The sequence below is a fragment of the Amphiprion ocellaris genome, chromosome 2 (assembly GCF_022539595.1).
Source record: "Amphiprion ocellaris isolate individual 3 ecotype Okinawa chromosome 2, ASM2253959v1, whole genome shotgun sequence".
Lineage (NCBI taxonomy): Eukaryota > Metazoa > Chordata > Actinopteri > Pomacentridae > Amphiprion > Amphiprion ocellaris.
The window spans coordinates 19123913-19138204 of record NC_072767.1 but is presented as its reverse complement, the minus strand read 5'-3'; the positions used below and the strand labels follow the sequence as shown (position 1 = coordinate 19138204).

General features: G+C 40.5%; 1 protein-coding gene across 3 annotated transcripts in view; it reads right to left on the bottom strand.

Annotated features, from left to right (window-relative positions):
- Window positions 1-14292, bottom strand: part of ddah1 (dimethylarginine dimethylaminohydrolase 1) — a 95912-nt gene that overhangs the window by 69391 nt on the left and 12229 nt on the right. The window contains exon 1 of one of the 3 annotated variants that reach the window (XM_035955085.2): window positions 6370-6396. The exons of the other annotated variants lie outside the window; for them this stretch is intronic. Coding sequence (XP_035810978.2) covers window positions 6370-6381 — 12 coding nt within the window. The 5' untranslated portion in view covers window positions 6382-6396. Of the gene's footprint in view, window positions 1-6369; window positions 6397-14292 lie in introns of those variants that run through there. 3 annotated transcript variants of the gene reach the window in all.

Genomic DNA, 14292 nt, shown 5'->3' with positions numbered 1-14292 from the left:
TTTAATATGATTGTGAACCACTAAATGTGAAGGACACATATAAATAACAACATGTAATTTCCACATGTAGCCCCAAGCTGAAGACGCACCAAGAAACTGAGGAAACCGACTGCCTAATATTGTGGAGGACCTCAAAACATAACATCCCAGACCCACTGGGGAATGATATGGGACCTCTGGTGTGGGGCACCAGGATTTTGGCAGCGGATCTCTGCGCTCTGTGGGTTGAGGTTGGGCTTGTTCTGGCATACTACAAATACTCAGTTAGATTGGGATCTGGGCAGTTTTGAGGCTGAGTCTACGCTTTGGTCTCTTTGTCGTGTTCCTCTAACAGTTGGTGAGCAGCTTTTGCGGTGTGGTAGGATGCAACGTCCTGCTGAGGGAGACTGCTGCTATTAGGAAGTGTTGATGCTGTGTGTGCCCGGTCTGAAACAATGTTTTAGTAGGTCGTATGTGTCAAAGTAGTATCCACACGAATGCTGGTTTCCCAGAAGAATGTGCAATTCTTCTGGGAAGAAGAATAGTTTTATTTATGTGGCAGATCCGAATATATTGCACAACAATGTGATAAAATATTAGTGGGTTGAACAGCACCACTTTAAAATGGTGAGATAAATTGTGTTCTCCAAGTATGAGATTACTTTTTATTGGAATTATTTCTTATGCAGAAAATAATTACAATAAAAACTGTTGACCGCAAGGTCGTTAAAGAGCCCACAATATGCACATTTACAGGTTTTACATTTAATTTTGGGGTCTACTAGAATATGTTGGCAGGCTTTAATGTTCAAAAACCACATGATCTTTCTCATACTGTTCACTCCTGTAGCACATCTGCGGTTTAGTTTTAGCCACTGCCTCTTTAAGCCTCTGGCCCTTAGCAGCCCAGTCTGCTCTGATTGGTCAGCCGGCCTGATGACAGCGAGCCAACGTTGTTTAACCCCAGATCTATGAGTATAGGCAGACAGCCCTACCACAAGCTTCTTTGTTTGAAGGCATGCCAAACCGGCCGCTGGACAGGTGTTATGAAAATGTGTTACACAGTGACCTAAATAAGTCATGGAAGAAAAGCCTGGTGTTCAAATTAGATCTTTTAAGCAGGTAAGGAGCAGGGCTTTGCAGCTTTGGAGACCTCTTACACGCACAAAAACCTACAAAACACTACAATTAAAATAAACCCAAAAAGCACAATATCGACTCTAAGTTTTTGTAATGTAATTTTCCCAAAAATTTGAATAACAGACAAAACTCCAATTACCCCTGATCTAACAGAGTCAGCAAAAGTCCATGAAATACTATAGAGCTCAAAATGTGCACAGTTAAACCAAAACTTTGCAGCTTAATACCTTCAGATTAGAGGTATTTTTGTGTTTGTTTTATGTCAACAGCACAACGAACAGACGCAACTGTGACACACTGCTGTACGCATGCAAAAATTACACGTAGGTGCGAGAGATGCAACAGACGATCACTCTCCTCGCGGCCTCCAGCCTCCTCCTGACGCTCCGAGAACATTTTGGCACCCAGTCGACACATACTGTCTCCTGACTCACCCTCATGTGGAAAGTAGACACCTGAGTCTCACTTCCTGTGTCTGAGAATGAATGGACTCACATGCACGCTCAGTGATCATGTTTGTGTGAATAAAGTCGTGCGTTTACATTACTATATGCAGGTCAGCTAGCAGTAAGCATTTACTGCCAAAATGTAAGCTTCAGTATTGCAGAAAATGATGGTAAATTACACTGATTTTATACATCAGTCATAACAGCCTGTTTATTAGTCTATTACAGGTACAGGATGAGAATACAGAAATGGTCAAACTATCAGTTAAATCGTTCTAGTATCAGAGTATCGACATCATCTTATGTCTGATTCCAGCTCAGGACCAAGTGGAACATCTGAGCTTAAAAAATGAAAGCAACATTTAAGTGCCAAAAACTGCGATTCCTTGAATGCCCATTTGCAGCTAGCTTCAAAAGTGAGTCAATCCCCATAGATCTCCATCCAGCACACAGAACAGACGTAACTGTGACACACTACTGTACGCACGCACAAATTACATGTAGGTGCAAGAGATGCAGCAGATGATCACTCTCCTCGCGGCCTCCAGCCTCCTCCTGACACTTTACATCAGACATAAAGACGTTTAAAAGCCTGATTTCTATAGTTAATTTCCCCATTAATGATACATGTTCTGAGGTTCATTTTATCTATATTTCACTTCACTTTCACTTTACATTGTACTGAGTCTTGAAATTCTGTATTATTAGGAGCTTGGATGCTTTGATTGACAGGCGGCTGCCCTCCTGAGACAGCCCGTGTCCCAAACATGATCGATCTCAGCTCACACACTGCTAAAAGGTGAAGGCTGGAGCCATCACACCCAGCTTCCAAACTGCTCTTCAGAAAACCTAACATCTGTCACAGAGGTTCATCTATCTTTATGTACATTCAATGCTCAGGACTCATAAAAAGGCAAACAGAATACTCCTCACTTCAGCCACAGGTACTTCTGTAAAGAAAGCATTCAGTGAAAGCTGTCTTTCCAAATTTTCTGAATCACTGGATCATTAGCCTGGCTTCTGTTAATCCCACTTATTTCAAATTGCTCAGTGATTCAGGAGTCTGACGTAATTCCTCATATGGGAATAAGAATTACAGCGGCATTGCATCGCCCTGCTCAGAAACATGAAAATAAAACCCACGAGTACAACAGAACCGCACACATTGTTCAACAGCTGAGATTCTCTCATTACTTTGGCCAAGGTTCACTCACTGTTGAATTCAATTTGAGAGTGCCTTGTACTGTGGCATAATTAAAAACTACTCTGCAAACAGCATTAGTCAGACTGAATAATGGAGCAAAGAAAAATGCTAACTCAGAGAGGGCGGTCCCGGAGCAAAAACCACGCCTGAGATATATAATTTTCATCAAAGACCGATGAGTCGGCCTTTCCAGGCAGAGAACAGAAGAAGTTCATAAAGGAGCAGGAACATCTGCTTCACGCTGTGATGGATTGGCCAAAAATTAAGAGAAGACATGAAGGTTGCATCAGTTACACGGTGATGATGAATGGCCATCAGTTTGTGATTAGTGGATAAGATACATTCTGTCTCGGTGTCAGGTCAACCTGTATAAATCTGCAGCACCAACACATGTTTATTGTGGAAAAAGAAAAAAGTAAATTTCACTAGCCAGAAATAAGAAGACAACTACAGAGATATGATGACAGGAATGAAGTGTCAACTGGAAAGTTCTGCAGGAACAAATCACTTCACGTTCCAGTCAGAGAGATAATTTTGAAACAATATTGGCTGTGTGCTGAGAACGAAGCAGATGTCAAAACAGTGTTTTTGCCTGGGCAGTGCTCTGGAGGCTTTGCATATTCAACAGACACCACTACAATGATGTAGAGAATAGGACTGATCCTTGCTTTAGCTTGTACTCCCAGGACTCCATCCAACAATGAGACACAAAATTGGCATGATTAAGTGTGTGCCTGCTTTTGCTGCAAGCGATAAAAGATAGATGGGGATAGGGGTTGATATGCAGATATGTCTGCAGGTGAAAGTGCTTGTCTATGTGTGGAATTGAACACACATTCATATGTACCACTATGGGTTAGGCCTGTGTGACTGTCTCTTTTTCCTTTCCCATGCTTTGCACAGAGATTAGTTGAATGACTACAAGTGTGCGAAGGCCAGTCTATTTTAAGGTTGGTGTTGAAGCGGATGTTGTGTGTCTTTTGTCAGGGGTCTGGTTCATCACTGACTTAATCTTGACGTGTAAATACAAAAAACAGACCCTCCGAGTAACGTGAGGCGAAGGGGTAAAGAGTTTATAATTTGTTCTGTGTCTACAGGGTAGTGGATTCAGAAACGACCCAAGTGGAATTGACATCAGGGGGCTTAAAGTTACAGTAGCAACTTCATGATGGAAAACTTGTGGAAATCCTGATAGTTAATTTTCAACTTGTGCCTCATTTCCCCTTTTTTAACCATTGTGATATAATTGGTTATGTTCAATATTTCATCACTTACTTCACTCTTGATGTCGCTCCAAGTCGCCAGGAGCACTGCACTGTCTCACACAGAAACAGAGCGCCAAAACCAAAACAGTTTCAACCATGTTCTTTCAACACAGCACCGAGCCTGGCCTTTACAACATTCTGCATACTGATCGTCTGCAGAATCAGATTATTTTACCTCGCATGAGCTCATCGGAAAAGCCATTTAAGTAAGTAGTCGGATGGAGTGTTTCTTTGATGTTCTGTTAATTTAAACTGCTAAATGGGGAAAAACACAATCACGTCAACCCCCGGTGGTAATTACAAGAAGGATATGAGAAGCATTTTGACAGGCTGACACCTGTAGAACCACTGTGGAGGCACAACAACACACTGCAGCTTTTCAGTTTACAGACACAGTCGTCATTTCGAAGCAACAATTATTGCTGCAACCATTAATTATTTTCCATTATCAGCCAATTTGTTGTCTAAAAGTGACTTTTAAATACATTTATTCTGGCTGATCAATACTGGGAAAAAAAACAGTGTGTTACTTACAATGAAATTATGCAGATTAAAGCAACATTTCTGCATAGTGAGAAGCTGTAAGCTGCACATGTTGGTCATTTCTAGACATGCTAACTGCTTTGCTCTGTGTATAGCATGGATGTTCTCTCACTATGTGGGTATTGTTGTCTTAAGCCTTTTCCCTAACCCTGGCTCTACTTGAGGTTTCTTATTGTTAATGGGGAGTGTATTCCCACTCCTTGAATTTGTTGCGTTTCTCTCTTTGATATAACATTGTACTGACGTATGACAGCCTCGAAACATAATGCCTCCGGATGTGGTCTTCACTGATGTGGGAGCATAAAAATGAATGTTCTATGACAGCAAAAAGACATAGTGATTGCAGTATTTCAGAAACAGTGGGCCACCTGGAGTTCTTGCTCACAGGGACCAAGACAGATGCAATAAACAAACACTGTTTGACCGGTGATTTCTGTGGGGTTTAGTACAGATACATAGAGTACACAATGTTCATTACAGCTGGATATCATCAACAAATTTTTGTACTTTAATGCGAGGTATGGCCGGTTGGTGCACTACCTCCTCAGACAGAGATATATTCAATTTTTATCACCAGAGGTGGTAGCCAAATCCCAGCAACAGGCCTCTAGATAACCTGTAGGCTGTAAAGAGTGTTGTTGTTCAGTGGCAGCAGAAAAAATGGGATAAAAAACAGCTTTCATCTGGACTGACAGGAAAGACTGATGGCTGTAGCCTGCAAGATGTACGATATTTCAGTTCACGCTGTATCTCCAGCAATCAATGAGGTTGATGTTGATGGCTTGTATCTCTCAGGGAGTGTGTTGTTTTTAATGAGTGAGAACAAAAGGGAGGGGGTGAAAGTGAGAAGTCAAAGAGTGACAGAGAGAGAGAAAGTAGAGAGGAAGATTATAAAAGCTTACAGAGATTTATCTCAATTAGTCTGGACTGATTTCTGCTGTGTTTATAGAGTGCAGCATGATGTGGCAGAAGCAATCATGGTATTACAAGTGAAGTATTTATTTGGTTAAGTGAGGGCCACTACAAATTACACAAATACAAAACTACTTAATCCACAGACTTCTCAGCATCAGAAATGTTTGTTGCATAACCTGTCATCAAACAACATCTGTGCGTTCTGCTGAAGTTAAACAAGTCCAACATGGTCAAAGCATGAAACCAGTTACAAACTAAACACACCTGACTATTTAAGAACTCATGACACCATAACATTTTTAATATTAATAAAAGTCTCAAAGTGAAAATTCAAAACAGGCACGATTTCTTCAGCTATCCTCTCAGTTAAGTTTCATCAACGCTGTTACAAGTAAAGCTCATTGAGTCCCCTCTTTAAATCTGACAAAACAATAGCACTCAAACTAGTTTTTACACAAGACTGACAGGAATCATTTCCAATCCCATTTGAAACATTACCAAGCAATCTGCTCATCCAAGCAAGGGCAAGAATATGTAAATGCAAACAGCCCTGAAAAATCCCTTGCTTTTTTGTTTTTGTCTTGACAAAAATATCTGAAAATCCAAGAACACTTATCAACATCCTCTCAGGTAACTTCACTCGGTATTTGGCCTTTGGGGACTCTGACTCAGTAGAGAAAACCTACATATCAATGCAAACTGTCAGAAAAGTATGTCATTTCTGTGAAATAAATGACACTCAACCCCCCAAACTTCAAGTGAACAAAGAGCTTTTGTCTCAAGTTCTGCTGTACCCTCTCTGACCTTAGCGAGACTTTTCTCAACTCCACCATGCCTGGCCCACTTCCTGTGTCTTCCACCGCTCTGTCTCACATACCAAAGCAGACATTCACACACCCACGGTGATGGCTGAGCGTGACCGGGTCATCCTGTGAGGCTGAGAGCAGTTCCTGTTCGCGAGTCTCCTGCAGCTGTCTCACAGGCGGTTGCACTGTGCCGGCGTCTTGGAGGGCTTTGGTGGGTGAACCAGGGGCCAAAAGGGGGCCGGGTCCGAGGTGAAGGCAGGATGGGGGCAGAGCTGTCTGGTTTGTTCATGCGATTCTGACTTTACACAAGACACATGAGCGGAGAAGCTCTGGCACGTGTTGGCCAACCCGTACAGAACACACTGTGATGATGCTATAATAGGAACAAAGCGGGTGGATCAGCTATTCCTGAGTGCATAATTTAAGTACACAATTTCAGACTTGTGACTTACGAAACTGCATCAAACTTGCACTAAAGTTTGATAAGCATTTAGTACTGTGGAATCAGCAGCTAGAAAACATCTGTAGCATCATCGAGTCTACCACAACTGTAAACAATATCTGCCAAAAATAACTGTTTCTGTTTCTTTCTTAGTTCTTAGTTGTTGCTCGGCCATAATTTTGCTTCCTTTGTCCTTTTTTGCCCTTTAATATCTTATTTTCTAAGTCTTTATTTAATGTCTACTGTTGCACAAAGAGAGAGTAACGAAATTTCGATTCTTGGTATGTCATGCACATATTGAAATAAAGCTGACTTTGACTTCTGGAAGCAAATACTACAGTTACATAAACTTAACTTCTTACCCTTCATGTATTACTTATTACTATATATATATATATATATATATATATATATATATATATATATATATATATATATATATATATATATATATATATATATATATATATATATATATATATATATACACATGTCCTCGCTCAAAACAGCCTCACATATCCTTCATAATGGAGCCTTTTTGGCCTTTGTCACTTTCTCTGTTGGATTTCTGTGCTGTTCTCTCAGGGTGCACGAGTCTGCAACTGTCTGATCCTCACTTCACCCCCATCTGAGCCCACAGGTCTCCCCTGGTAAAGTTTTAGGCTGGCAGGGACATGTGGTCACGACACTGTGTCTGAAACCACCTCCATCAAGTGACACAGTCCCGGTGGCTGCTCCGAGGTTTGACGGATCTGACATCGGTGAGTTCAGAGGCTGGTGTGGAGTCTTTGTCTGGTGATACCCAGTTCTGGCATCCACTCATTAAACTCGGTGCAGTTACGCCATAATCATCATCAGTGCAGTTTTACTTGCTTTCTTTATTAAGTATGTATGAAAGTGTCATTTACTTATCATTACTCGTCTGTAAATCTGTTTATTCGGGTCTATTTTCATTGTGGTGTTGACATTAAAATATTACAATTAGAACCTGTGTACGTTGATAAACAAGCTGAAATATGCCATTAAAATAATAAATAATTTTTGATTTCAATGAAACAGGTGACCATCTCATCATCAGCTTTGAACATTCCATTGTTAATGCTGTTATTTACTCTATTTTAGGTATGTGAAAGTTAAGATGGTACAAGTAGCTCCTGCTTGACGTATGAGAAGGCAGGGTTACTAGGCGTCTGCCTCACTGCCAGACTGTTTATTGTGGAATGCATTTCCATCCCACTGCTGGTTCTCAATGTGTTTTCAATGTGAGTACATTTTCATGCCAACAGAAGACATTGCAGCGGCATGGTAATTTACTATCACTATTATCCTATTACAGGAAATATAATTTATTTTTCCTGTACTGAAAAGTAGGTTAACCTATATTGCTCAGTCAAAGAGGGATTCAGTGTGTTTCACTGGCAGAACACCTTGACTATTAAGTGGGTGATTCATGGCAGCAGTGATCCTGAACGTATACGTATAAATGTATCTATTTAATCTGAGTTGGACCCTATGCTTTGATAATATCCTCTGTAAGACAATGAATGAGAGCGAGAGGATGGGAGAGGCGGCGGGGCCGAGATGATACAAATGAATGAGCCAGACGAGGAACCAGACACACAAACAGCAATAGGAAGGGCAGGTTAAACGTGGTAGGAATGTGACAGACAGTTGGGGAAGGCAGGCTGACCCCATCCCACATGCTACTGCCGGGTTCCAGGTGTCTCGACCTCCTCCCACGTTCACACTCGGATGTCAAGTTTCCCTGAAGGAAACCAGGTTGGTTCCGTTAGGGAAGTCATATAAGAGCGGGAAGGGAGGCGAGGAATCAGCATCTGCAGGCCGTCTAGTCAAAACAGGACTTCTGAGCTGTCTCTCGTTAGTTTGGGGGTGGCTACGTGAGGCATGACCGGAAAGGGGCCCACATGGACACATAAACTGCGAGGACTGAACCTAAATATTACGTCTATAAAAACATGACCTAAATATTGTGTCTGCAGAGGAGAATTTTCCATCCTGTCTCCAGACCTAAAGACACCTAAGCGTTTTACACTTGCTATGACAGATTTCAGCACTTTTTAATGACCATTATTTTCCAGGCTCCGTAAGCTGAACTTACAGTAAATGCCTACAGCAGTATAGCATTATGAGATACAGTAAGTATCCAGTGGCCCTTCCAGAACAGTTAACGACTACACTTTAAGTCATCCCGACGTCTGAGCAGAACGAGTAAAACAGTCAAGTTTATTAATCACCTCATGCAGGATTTAAACTGTAGTTGATTCAGTAGATAAAACTAAGCCACATATCAGCTTCCTGTTCATTTGTTGGGAGTTCAAGTCTTTTTTGCTTCAGTAAAAAGAATGACAGGGAAGCAAAAAGTGAGAGCAGAGGATCAGAGAGAAATTCTCTTTCTAGGCAATTAAGTTTGACTTCACTGTCATGCTGAGAGGCTGCCAGCACAACCTGATGTTCTGGGTATAAATGCAGAGAAAAAGCCACCCAACTGCAGCTACTGGGAGACAGCTAAAATTATATGAAGCAGTTTAAGAGTTCAGCTAAATCACTGCTTGTCATGGATGCTGGACTGAGTCTGTTTTTAACCAAAAGTACTGCGAAAACACTACTGCAAAATGTAAAAGTGCTGCCAGCTTGGCTAATAAAAATTCTTGTTAATCTCAATATCAGATGGGAGCTACTCACCTGGGTGAAAAGGTTAAAAGGTTTGAACCGGCAAACATGAGGAAGAATCTCATGTATTTGTAAAGAGGCACTGAAAATGTCATCAATCCACAAGGTTATTTGAATGCAAATATTATTCAGTGAAGAGACAGCATTAGATGGAAATTGGTGCTGCCATTACAACCTGCACCAGCTGATTACCTTGTCATTTTCCCCTATTCAAGAGCATCTCGAGCAACGGTAAGAGATAGCGGTTCCGTCCCGAGACACTTAAATACATCCTACGCTGACTCTGAAACAGTAACTATCGATCAACTCCACATTGTGGTTCTTAAAATACTAAAACCTCATGTCTCCTCAAGCAAGACTATCACAAATGGCTAATTCTGAGGCAAAGGTTCTCACCAGAAGTTATCTCTTATCTGTCTTTAGGCTCTAATATCATGCAAGGCTGGCTGCAGCTACAATGCCATTTCCCTCACAAGTCCAATTTCTGTGCTTGTCCTTGCCTGGTAATTTCAAAGCTCTAAACAACCTGTTCGTCTGACGGTGGGCAAAATGGCAAAGCTCAGGTTGTGTTTGAGCAGATTAGAGGACACAGTGTAATTTTGGAACTTCTCTGGCATGAAATTGCACTCCCACTTCATACAGCAAGAAGAAGCAAAAAGTACAATTTGACTGCACCGTGGTCTCCAAAACAGGATCATTATTGCATCTTGCACTTTGGCGTCTGCGTTGCCAGACACTAGATCACCGGGGGCGAGGAGACATCTTTTGTGATTTACGTGAACTGGCAATTTAGCTGCGTGGTTTGAATGTGAGGAGTAGCAGATTGACTATGATTAGTCAGCTCTTCAGTCTGTCACAGAGAATGAACTGAGATATCCTGTGGGGAAGACTCATTTTGTTCACTTGTGTCCAACGCCTGTCTGTTTCAGTCTCTACCACAAAGCCGCAACCACAGAGAGAAGACAAAAGCATGTCGTGCTATGGCTCAGATCACGTGCAGAAAAATGTACAGGATTTCTGTAATGTTCCTTTAGACATACCGACCTCCAAATTCTGCACAAATGTCCAACATAAAGCAGGATGCTAGTATTGGAGACAGGCCAGGCGTGACCGATGATTGATTCGTCTATCAATCATTTATATGGGACCAAACTAGACTGAGTGCTACTTGTGCCTAAAACTTTAACTTCAACTAAACTGGTATCATTAATTAGAGATCAGACTTTTGGTCTGGTCAATTATGGGATCTGACATTTAGTATTTTTCCAATTATCGGTATAGTATGTTCTTAGCCAAATTAATAAAATTGCAAATGTAATCTACTTACTCCACCATTTGATTCTCTCCACTTAAGAGACAGGAAACTAGTTCTCCAAAAGTGCCCACAGCATTATCTGACTGGTTACTTGTCATGAGCAATAACCAATCAGTCCTCTCTTTATTGAAAATATGCAAAACAAATAAGCAAAGACATTTCAATTAAGATTTGACTGGAGTTTGTTATTGTAAATTTGGACATCAGGATTTTAATTTTTACTGCAAATGTGCACCATCGCTAATTGTGTCAAAACAAAACAAAAACTTAATCAAAAAGTAATATTTCAACCAAATGTTTCACCCTTTTCATCAATGAATAGCAACTAAATAATAATGCACAAATGAACTAATCGTTGTTTTAATGAAAAGTGTTTTTTAATGAGGTGCAGCATCTGTGGAATCACGCACTGCAGTTTATGATCTAAGTTTCCTCTGCAACCCATAATTTCTTTTGTTCAGTAGATTTGTCAGCTTGACCTGTTGTACTGCTGTTAATTTAAAAGCTCCTTATGGGAGGGATGCAATGTGTCAGTCAGTAATGTTTTCTGGTGGTTATTTAAAGTAAATGGACTTGACTGATCTGCAAATATTACGAGTAGCATCAACAAAGTAGCTGAGATAAATTACAAAGAAGAAGGCAGCAGCTGACATTAAGAAAAAGGTCAGCTAATGATAATCTGATGCTAATGTAACACAGGTGATGTGGACGTAGCATTAATGTTACTTTCAGTCGAATATCATTTATGTGTCTGTCAGAGTTAGTTCTAGGATTAATGATGCTTCACCATCTAAAGCTTCCTCTGGATGTTCACTGGAGATATAATGTGCATTCATCTGTCCAACCATTAAGCATCTTTTTTTCAGACTAGACTTTAATGAATACTCTTTTGAATGAGCTGCTGCTCTTCAGTGAAAGGAGCATGTAGTTGTGTTAAAGCTAACACTAATGGTAGGCGAGGACTGACAGAGAGAGAGAGGTTTGGAATTTCGAAATGATAACTGGATTTCCTGAGACGACTGTCTGTTCTATTCCTGCTGGTCATGCATAACCAGACCATTCTGTCCTACAGAATGCACCTCATCATCATTCTGCTTTAGGTTGAAAAACGCTCTGGGGCTTGTTTGTGTTTCTAGTATTGTGCTGGACGGAGCTGATCTGAGGATGCAGAGGCTGTGTTCCTGCAAAATAGTGATGGGGAATTGTTTTGATGCAACATCTGCATGCAATGAGGCGAGCACTGTCATTAAAATGGTTTATTCAAGAACAGCAACAACAACAAAAAATGGTAGTGCTGCATGACTGCACCATCTACACTACAAGTTTGGGGTCACTTAGAAATGTCCCTATTTTTGAAAGAAAAGCATTTTTTCAATGAAGATGGCATTAAATTAATCAGAAATACAGTCTAGACATTGTTAATGTGGTAAATGACTATTCTAGCTGGAAACGGCTGATTTTTAATGGAATATCTACATAGAGGTACAGAGGAACATTTCCAGCAACCATCACTCCTGTGTTCTAATGCTACATTGTGTTAGCTAATGGTGTTGAAAGGCTAATTGATGATTAGAAAACCCTTGTGCAGTTATGTTAGCACACGAATTAAAGTGTGAGTTTAGGGTTTGGTCTATGGGTTAGGGCTAACCCTAACCCATAGACCAAAAGAACACATGCAGCCATGGTGACAGATGGCAACAGCTATGGCTTTAAGGTGCTTTAATGATACAAAAATTAATAATGAGATTAAAATGTTTCAACTGTAATTACTTCAGGAGTTTAGTTTTTACTTACTACAACTAATAACAATCAAGTGATTAAATTCTAAGAGATAAGAGTCCGTAGACTAAAAATGTAACTAAAATTAAAACCAATTCAAAGTCAGGTGCTAAAACCATCCCTAGGTTCCAAATACTGGTTATCAGTCTACTTGACTACAAATAATGAGAGTTGGTCCAAAATAAATACATTGGTCGACTCGTACTTTAAACTCTCTAAATCATCGACTGTTGCTAAAATCCTTCTATACATAAAGATGAACTCCTTCACCTGAACTGATGCTGAGAAAATATCTGTAAAATATGCACGCAAGCAAAAACATGTAAGTTTTGATTGGCACGAGGAGTGCCAGCAGTTCAAACCTGTGTTACACCTTCTACCGAGAGAAGTGACAACATTCTGCAAAACAGTCTCTAACAAGTGCAACAATAAAATGGTCGGTATATGTCTCCACACCACATCTACAGCTCACTGCCTCCTTTGCTGCCAAACATAAATACTTGAGGATCTTTTTAATTAGGACATTTAGAGGCTGCTGGTTTCACTCTTCTTTGAATTTATAGACAAGTCATTTAAAGTTTAAATCAAGGTCAGAGGAAGTAAATATTTGAAAACATCTGCTGCTTTAATGCATAAAGTCAAGAGGCTTGACAGAAAAACTGAAATGCAGTCAGCAGGTCAGAGGTATTTTCTTTTTGTTTATTTATTGTCAGTCATTCTGTGAAGAACATAGTGTGCTGAATTCATCCCAATGAGACTCATTTATGTGGCTCAGTTGCCAGTTTTTTTTTTTTCTGAGAGTCTTCAGTGCACAAGGAATCAACACCTATCACCAGTTGTGGGTGGCTGCACTGAGAATGTTTCTCACACTGAGGTGGCACGATGTCTCATTAATTTGTTGTTTCAACAAATCACAGTAGGCCAGCAAGACAGACACTCTTGTCATTTGCTTTTGCAGGCAGACTGCCGCCAAGCAGAAGCACATAAGAGCTCATATACAGTGTAATAAGCCTTTTTATGTGACCGTCAATTGATTAAAACCTGGAACAGGTGCTTCTGTCCTTCTTTTTTAATTGCTGATAAAGCCCCTAAAGTAATTACAGTTGACATATAACAAGATAAGTACACAAAAGACACTTGTGTCCCGAGTGTTCAGCTCAGGACAACCACCTAGTTGAGACATCACACTGTGTCCATCCAGCCTGTAATTTCTTTTGTACCACTTGTTTTTCAGAGCCTTTTAAAGTATGTTTTCAAGACTACAAGTGTTTTAAAAATTATAAATTAAACACACACGTGAAATCATTTACAAACACAGCATTTATATCTAATATAAAAAGAGATGCATGTTTATACCGTCTATACATTTTTCAATGGCAATAACATACACTTTTTGAGTTGCTACAAAATCTGTGTAAATATTTTCTGGTTGGTCAGAACTACTTGGTGGTATGTGGTTGAATGGGGGGTGGTTGTCATGTTAAAATGCATCTGTATGAGAACAGCAGTTTTGCCAGAACATAGTAGCTACTGGGTGTAACTCCAGTTGTGTGAGCACATGGAGCCCTCCAACAAGCTTCACCATGGGTTTGGTGACTGTGGCTACACGAGGCCAAGGTCACCCTTCAGCTCTGTCGCTGCCTATCATCACAGGTCGAGAACGCTGGGGTGGGAAAAGACGTCACACGCAACAGCTGTGGTAAACAACTGCATCCGAGAAACAGCAAGGATGCTGGACAAGAGACTTAAGAAATACAAGAAAGAGAC